The sequence below is a fragment of the Cyprinodon variegatus genome, unplaced genomic scaffold (assembly GCF_000732505.1).
Source record: "Cyprinodon variegatus isolate N-32 unplaced genomic scaffold, C_variegatus-1.0 Scaffold526, whole genome shotgun sequence".
Lineage (NCBI taxonomy): Eukaryota > Metazoa > Chordata > Actinopteri > Cyprinodontiformes > Cyprinodontidae > Cyprinodon > Cyprinodon variegatus.
Genome location: NW_015150979.1, coordinates 505,949 through 514,294, shown reverse-complemented (window position 1 = coordinate 514,294; position 8,346 = coordinate 505,949). Strand labels below are relative to the sequence as shown.

General features: G+C 36.0%; 1 protein-coding gene across 1 annotated transcript in view; it reads left to right on the top strand.

Moving 5' to 3' along the window:
• LOC107095154 (voltage-dependent L-type calcium channel subunit beta-4-like) overlaps nucleotides 1-7,829 on the top strand; it is a 19,192-nt gene extending 11,363 nt beyond the window's left edge. The window contains exons 6-13 of the mRNA XM_015391132.1: nucleotides 1,627-1,754; nucleotides 2,643-2,701; nucleotides 2,896-2,996; nucleotides 3,142-3,293; nucleotides 3,603-3,698; nucleotides 3,934-4,104; nucleotides 4,193-4,240; nucleotides 5,426-7,829. Coding sequence (XP_015246618.1) covers nucleotides 1,627-1,754; nucleotides 2,643-2,701; nucleotides 2,896-2,996; nucleotides 3,142-3,293; nucleotides 3,603-3,698; nucleotides 3,934-4,104; nucleotides 4,193-4,222 — 737 coding nt within the window. The 3' untranslated portion in view covers nucleotides 4,223-4,240; nucleotides 5,426-7,829. The remainder of the gene's footprint in view (nucleotides 1-1,626; nucleotides 1,755-2,642; nucleotides 2,702-2,895; nucleotides 2,997-3,141; nucleotides 3,294-3,602; nucleotides 3,699-3,933; nucleotides 4,105-4,192; nucleotides 4,241-5,425) is intronic.
• The last annotated feature ends 517 nt before the right edge of the window (nucleotides 7,830-8,346 follow it).

The following is an 8,346-nucleotide window of genomic DNA, read 5'->3' as shown; positions in this document are numbered from 1 at the left end:
ATGGCTTAGAAAATATGCAACATAAAAAGGCTTTTGTTTGTGCCACTGTATAATCCTTGAACTCAAACCATACTCCAGACATTTTGAATTGAGAAAGCTTCCTGGAAGGGAAGCAAAACCTCTTCAAGCTTGGAAAACAAAGTCCAGTTGTTTGATTTTCAACTTTTTTAACTTTGTTCGACTGACTATGTTCTGGATGACTGTGAATCTTCACTAACATATTAGCAGTGTTGGTCTGCAAATTTCATCTAGTGATGTCTCGCTTTATAATTTAAACCCTGATGCCTTAAAAAAGAGATTTTTTTTATTTTTATGTGTCTCTTAAAATCAGGGACCAAGATTAAATATAATTTAAGTTTCATAGTTTTTCCCTGTGAGAACCTCCCAGGAGTTCAGAACCTGATATTTTTGGCAAGAATAAAACCAAAGTTAACTATTTTTTTCACCTTCCATAAAATAATGAATTCATGTGTTTTATATTTTTTGTGTATAGTCTCTTTGAACAGTACTTTCAGGCCATTATTTCTGTAACTATTTCTTAGCAACCATTTACAGGCTTCTAACAGTGCACATTATCTGGCCTAACTGAGTGGAATGTTTTGTTGTCTTTTCTGTTTTGAAGAGTATAGAGATATTGGCCTCCTGTATATATTTTTACCCAGAAAAAATGAAATAGTGGATTACTAATTAAAAGTTACCCAGACACTGATCAACCTAAACAGTAAAGTAAAATTTGGTGTAAGTCACATTAGTATAATAGGAATCATTTTGGGTACCAACAAATATATAGACTTATGTTAACATATGCTATGGTTCCTAGATAAATAGAAGAACACCAACATAGATTTAGCTCTGGCGTGGCAGAGAAATAGAATTGATTTAACCTTAATCATTTGGGTTGCTGTTTTAGTTTAATCTGGATTTTGAGATCCGGTTGGATTTTGGTGTTTCTCCTTCATCATCCATTGAACCACAGTAATAAAGATTCCAGGTTTTTCTTTCAATGAAAAAATGTAGTGTATAACTGCCTCTTGGACCAGTTTATGTCTCCACATATAAACTGTCCATTAATAGCAAAAAGAAACATATAAAAATGTATGATAATGCATTGCTGTTTCTCTACTAAACCCTCCCATAATGAGTCTGTGGTTTGATGTGTTGAAATGCAAGGGGAGTGGTGTGTCTCTGAGCCTCTGCTTTCTCTCCGCCTTGTTTTCTTCAATGTGATCTCACACACTGCATGCCAAGCCGTCTGTATTACTGTGCATGTCTGTGAAATATTTATGCATTGCAGTGGCCATGTGATTCAGGGATGCTCCAGTGGTGAACACCAGCATGCCTCCTCCCTCTTTCTCTTCTTATCGTTCTCCCTTCTTTGCCTGTCTTGTACATATTGCATGCAGCCACTCCTCAATGCTCTTCCACATCCTTATACTATTTTCTGCACTTGTAATCCCTCTTGTGGTCACTCTGTTTCCTGGCGTTATTTTGGAAGAACAACACTGTTCAAAAGCCACTGATATTTTTCCAATTGGTAGAACAATTGTAAATATGTTCCTCATATTGACATAGGGAAAAAAATCCAGAACAAAGCAATTTCAAAACATTTATTTTCTATATCTACAGCTTTAGTGGTGTCATCAACTCAGATGAGGGGTTCAGCCCTTAGTAGCAGTACATTATTCCTCCATAACACATCCATGCTAAAGCTAGTGGAGCTCGGGTACGGGCATGAGGTTCATGGAAAGGACAATGTTAGCTGGTTACATTCTGTGCTGGAGAAAAAAACTGTTTCAGTTGAAAAAAACAACAAAACTTTTTCCTCACCCTAAAGATAACAGTGGGGTTTAGAATAGGCATGGGTCTCTGGATACTGATTTTGGAACCATTTCTGCTTTCATCTGGCCAGTTGTATTGATTTAATCTATTTCTAATATGAAAATAGCTCTTATTAATTATATGTTAAGTATAAGAAAAAACTATATTAGCAGAATGAGCATTTCTAACTACTTTAAACACTTCAGACATATTTAGACATGAAAAGGAAAAAAATAACCTTGATGTCTGAGGAAGATTTAATAAGATAACAAATGTAGATGTTGGATTTTAAGGTCTTTTTTGGTGAGAAGAGATTTACATTTTCTGCTTTTCATTGTGACTTCAAAACACTTTTCTGTTTCCTTAATCCGCACCCTATTTTACAGCTCTTTTAAAATATTAGAATTTTTTTTTTTTTATGAGACCAAAAAGCTGGAAAGTCAGAAATAATAGTTTTGCAGAGAATGTTAAGAAAATTACATAAAAACCAGGGAAAGAGAAAAGGTAGAATGCAATAATGATAGAAATTCAACAAAATTTGATTATTTAACAGATGAATAATATTACAGAGAAGTGGGTTTTCATATCCTATATTTGAAACATAAACAAGCTGGTAGTTTAAGATATTGTGTGAGGAAAGTCAGAGTTTACTACCTGACCGTTAAAGTCCTGTGTGTGCACTGTAACATTAAAAAACTTTCTCCTTCTGATACTTTGGTGTCATACCTAAGGGTTTCAAATCTCTAAACGAGGTATGACATTATTTTCTGAAGCTGTTATTATAACAGCTATTTTCTACCTTCTTTTCACTTTCTGTCTTTTAGGTGACCGACATGATGCAGAAAGCCTTGTTTGACTTCCTTAAACACAGATTTGATGGCAGGTGAGCACGGCTGTCTGCGTTATTCTCCACAGAAACACCGCATCTCAGCTCATGGTGCTATTCTGCCTATCACATTTCATGGTGGAAAGGATACAACATGATGAGAATTTATTTTTAGCTCCTTGAGAATACAGCTTCACTCCTTTGAAATGGAACAGTTGTGGGTATGATGTGATAAGACACTCCTTCCTCAGGATCACTATTACACGGGTGACCGCTGATCTGTCTCTGGCGAAGCGGTCGGTGTTGAACAAGAAGGCCATAATGGAGAGATCCAACACCCGCTCCAGTCTCGGTGGGTAATGAGAAAAGCTTTCTTTGATCTTTTTGTGCTCAGTACAGATCAATAAAAGCTAAGAATAGATGCCTCTGCTGGATCTTGAGTTAAAAATATACTCCAGCAAATATTTTTGTGGTGTTTTGTTTGTTTTTTCTCTTAGCTGAAGTCCAGAGTGAGATAGAGAGGATTTTCGAGTTGGCAAAGTCTCTTCAGCTGGTTGTCCTGGATGCAGATACCATCAATCATCCGGCCCAGCTCCTTAAAACTTCTCTGGCTCCAATTATTGTCTACGTTAAAGTCTCCTCACCCAAAGTACAGTAATGCTTACATTTGATTCGTTAAAAAAAATCAGTCAAAACACATGTATGGTCCTTCTTTTTAGATACAGCATAGTCATAGTCTATTTAACAAGAAAATATTCATCCGGTCCAATTTTTATTTATCAGGTTAGGTTTTTCAGGGATTTGATAATACAAATTAATTCAAACCACACCCAGTACTGCAGGCAAACTATGTCTGGACTTTTTAGGCTAAATTTGAAGTAAAATAATATAATTTAACTAATTGAATCAGTTCAATAGAAATATGTCTCAAACTATTAGTGCTTTATTTATCTTACAGGTTCTTCAGAGGCTGATAAAGTCTCGAGGAAAGTCCCAAAGCAAGCACCTCAATGTCCAGATGATGGCCGGAGACAAGCTGGCTCAGTGTCCTCCTGTATGTTTTTCTCTTTTAGTCTTTGTATCAGTGTAATTGTTAGTTTGTGTTACTTAAAAGGGGACAGAAAATATTAGTAAGCAAATGGTCAAATGTAAATGACTTAGCCAGCAGGCTAGTTTCCATTAGCAGTCCCCATCCCTGCTGTGAAAAATAATTCAATCAGTGACGAATGGAATGAAAACTGAGGATGGAGATTTTTATGAATTGTAGCCTTTGTTTCTTTGGCCTGCAGGAGATGTTTGATGTGATCCTGGATGAGAATCAGCTTGAGGAGGCATGCGACCACCTTGCAGAGTACCTAGAAATTTACTGGAGAGCTACACATCTTCCATGCGCTGCCCCAGTTAATGCTTTACAAGACCAAAATCTAGTCACCCCACCTTCAGCTAACTCCAGTCAGCAGGTACAGAAGGACAACCAAGCAACCGTTTATACTCACTTTATGGTCTTTTTTATTAATTTCATCTTCTCTTTTTTTTTGTCCAAAATAGTTTTCAGAGACTCAAGAGTTGATAGAATGATCCCAGCCCCAGATGTAGGTGAGCAGATTTTTTTTTGTTGTTGTTTATTTCTTTGAAGCATATCTGTATTGTCAATGATAAGTAGAGCAATGACTGTTTTTCAACAACACAGAAGCTTTGATTAGAAAATCTTAATTAAAATTGTTGATTCATTTTTGTTATATGCAAGACAACATGCTCTGTAACTGTCAGTGTTTATAAGCATGTTATAGTTAATCCCCATTTTCTGCTCCATGAAAGCCTTCATGTTAGCAGTGCATAAATTTGATGCTTTCTTTCTTGGAAAAAACTTAGCTTTTGTAACAAAGTGACAAAATCCACTAACTTTCTTTGTGGCTGTATACATGTCCTTGAAAAAACACAAACAAACACATGATCTGATCAATCTCTATCTCATACGTCCTTTCAGGTTTGTGCTGCAGGTAAAAGTAAAATAGTCCAGACCTTTGTCGACAATAGCTTTTTAAGAAACGTAAGGTGTTCAATCATCCTTCTGTCTTCACCAAAGAGAGCAGGAGACAGAAAGTGTGCGTTCCTCCATAATGAAAATAAATTCCATGAACTTTGAGGAAGGTAGAAGTCGTTTTCCTAGTGGGTGAAGATGTGGTAGAGGGGAGACAATAGCACAGATCCTTTACTTTCTCCAAAAGGGATGGAGGTCTGGCCATGTAAGAAGGGAGCGCTTCTAATATAAATATCTTAAATCCAGAATGAAATCCAACAGATTGAAAATATGATAAAGTAGCAGATTTTATGATCAGAAATAAACATTTTGAGATAGGAGTTGTTTTTCATTTGTGCACGTTTAACTAAAACTGCTTTGCATTGAAATACTTATGGTCTTTATCTAAGCTAATGTCTTTAGGAGTTATTCACTGCAGGTTAGATATTGCATATTAATCGCCCTTCCACAAAACCCTGCTAAGAAGTAAACATTTGTATTTACATGCCTTTCATCTTGATCCTCATATATTAGAAAATAATGTCTCGGTTGCAGAAGCTACTTGATGAAATATTTGGTTCAGATATTTGACCTAAATCTTTCCATTTGCTTAGATTTACTGTAATAAATAAGACAAGATGTAACAACTATTGTTCTGTCTGGATTTAGTAAAATATTAGTCATTCAAACTTATGAAGTGACAGAATGAAGATTATAGATTATTACTAAACAGAAATCTGTGAATGTTCCCTTTTCTGCAGGAGCAGCCTGTGCGATCAGCAGCAGTCAGAATAGTCAAGACACAAACAGCAGGGACCACCAGGGGGCAGCAGCGGTCCTCCTCTTGTTAAATCCAGTCACTACCTTCTGCACATCTTCTAAAGAGAAAAGAGCAGGGTCATTGTAATGATTAAAAGAGCAGAAGGCTGGTGAGCTGGGGGAGAAGAAGAAATAAACACAGGGAGGAAGATGAAGATGCAACCAACCGCAGCCTCACTGCTGCCCCAGGGGTTAGATATCCCTGATCCCACCATCAAGTGATAACTCAGGGCCGCTTTCTGCAGTGTCAAAAGCACTGGTTAGGAGACTGGTGGAACAGCACAGTCACTGTTCACCTTCTAACCACCAATCCTCCCATGTCAGCCTTCCTCCTATTAAGACACTAAAAATTGATCCGTAATTCATCCCTCACTGGAGATGCATCACACAAATAAAGGGTTAAAATATGTTAGTCCATGGTAAAGCTGGTAAAGAAAAGCTGTTAGCACAACGTCCATGTTTCCAGTGTAAGGCTCCTAGGGTTTAATGTCTGATACACCTTGCTTCCCTTTCTGGTGAGGAGGAGCAGAGAGTGACAGAAAATCAATTCTGTATGTCTTCCATGTCTGCAGCTTTAAGTGAGCTGTCATTTCAAATGTTAAACTCAAATCCTTCCTTAAAAGAACGATTGCTTCTGCCAGAGTCATTGCAGAATCCCATTTGCATGGACACACAATGAAAATGAGCAAATCTCATCATTCTCTTGTCTCTCACTTTTACTTCTGGTTTATCAAGTATTCTTCTTTCCATCTGTTTAAAATCAAAGCAGTCTATTAAATTAAACTATCTGTATCTCATATCTTGGCTGTCAGTATACGCAATGTATATCTCTACATATAGCCTTTATGCAAATAATGTATAACAAGCACAGATAGTGCACAGTCCTTGACGCTGCTGGGAATTTAAGATTAATCTTATAAGTTTCTAAAAGAGAGTCCTCATAGTAAAAATGTGCAGCTGGTTGGAAGTAAATCCTTATCAGTTCACCTTCAACACAACAAAACACAGTCACAACTGGCCACAATTATCTTTTGACATAAAATGGTGTATCTACTCAAGTTATTCACACCTTTACCTGTCTGAAAGAAACGATGAGGTACTTGCAAAGTTTTAAGAATCAATTTATCAAATCCTTATTTCTGACAGTCTTATATACACGGAAGCCCTTGCCGGGGGTGCATCTTAATGTAATATGACTCATCCCTTATGTTAGCATCCTGGAAGGGGTGCCAGGGCTTGGCCCTGGATTAGTGGTTATAGAGCAGGGCGTGTTTGTCCTGGAGAGTTGAATTAAACCCGTAGCTGTCACTCTTGGTGAAGCCCTCATTAACCCCACAATTCTCTGTGGGTGCTGCAAGCTGCCTACGGGATGGATTAAATGCAGAAGGCAAACTTGGTTGTAATGCACAAACAAATATTTTCCAGTCAGTTTCAGGAGCTGGCCTTACCTAACACGGTGCTGAGACCACCTTATGTTTTGATTGAGTTCGGAGGCAGGGTATGCACAAGGAGCTATTCTTTTTTCTTTTATTTAAAGTTTATTTGGTAAGGACAGACACACATCAACATAGACAAACTGAAAAAAACAGCAGTCCCTTGTTTGCATCATTGTTAAATAGCAGCAACAAATTTGCAGCACTTGTCGTGCTAAAAACACCTCCGGTTGTACCATTACAGGCAAAAAGAAAATTGACAATTCACTATAAGTTTATCGTAGTTTCGTAATGTTATAGTTTGTCATAATTTTTTTTATATATATATAACATTCACTGAAGAACTGGAAAAGAAGGCTCATACTTCTACATAAATTACACCTAAAGCTAGAGTCCAAAAGTAAGACAAGCACAAATAAATATTTGAATATTATTTACATATATAATTACTATCTGATACCTGGCATTGGATTGAGACATCATTTACAATATATTCATAGCATTTGTTCATAGGCTACATTTTACTAAAAAAAATTATTTTCAAATTTTAATGACTTAGTGCCTAAACGTTTACATACCTTCCCATGAAAAAAATGTTAAATTTTAATATTTCTAAGGAACAAACTGTCCCAGACAAATTTAAGTACCTTTTTCATGAACAGTGAACAAAAATGCCTTTCAACTGGTACGGAAGTCTGAGTAAACGTAACAGAAAACACATGATTCCAGAGATGCCTTTAGTTCAGGAGCTGCATCAGACTTTACTTTTTTTACCTCTTTTATTTGTTATTATCATATCAATGTCAAAATTCAGGACTTCTTTTAATATTTTTATTCATTATTACTTTAAATTTATTTTTCTGGCAGCTGACTTTTTTTCTATTTTTGATGGAAAGATATGTAAACTTTCAAGCACAACTATATATATATATATATATATATATATATATATATATATATATATATATATATATATGTTTTACCAACATTTCCATAATCTCCACTGATTTTAGAACAGAAGACATATTCTTTATTTTCACCTTCTATGCACTTCTATGTTAAAACCATAAATAAACTGAAGCAATCACATTACTAAAACTAAACTAAAAATATCACATTATCTTTAAATGCTACTATCAGTTATTACATCAGTCAAACACATCCTACAGCTATGACTGAAAAAGAAATGTAAAACTCACCCAATAACTTTTTCTTTGGCACATATGCGACTTAAAAGTTTATCAAAGAGGAGTTGTGTTATTTTGATTCAAGTGTTCAATCAAAATATGCAGATCTTAAAGAGTATGACTTCTGAAGACATATTCTTTAATCTCTTCCCTGTCTACATTTGCAAACTATGCAGTGGTACAGTCTGCAGTCTGTCTCTAATTTCTCCTGATGGTATGTATAATATCTCATATGGTCCTTAA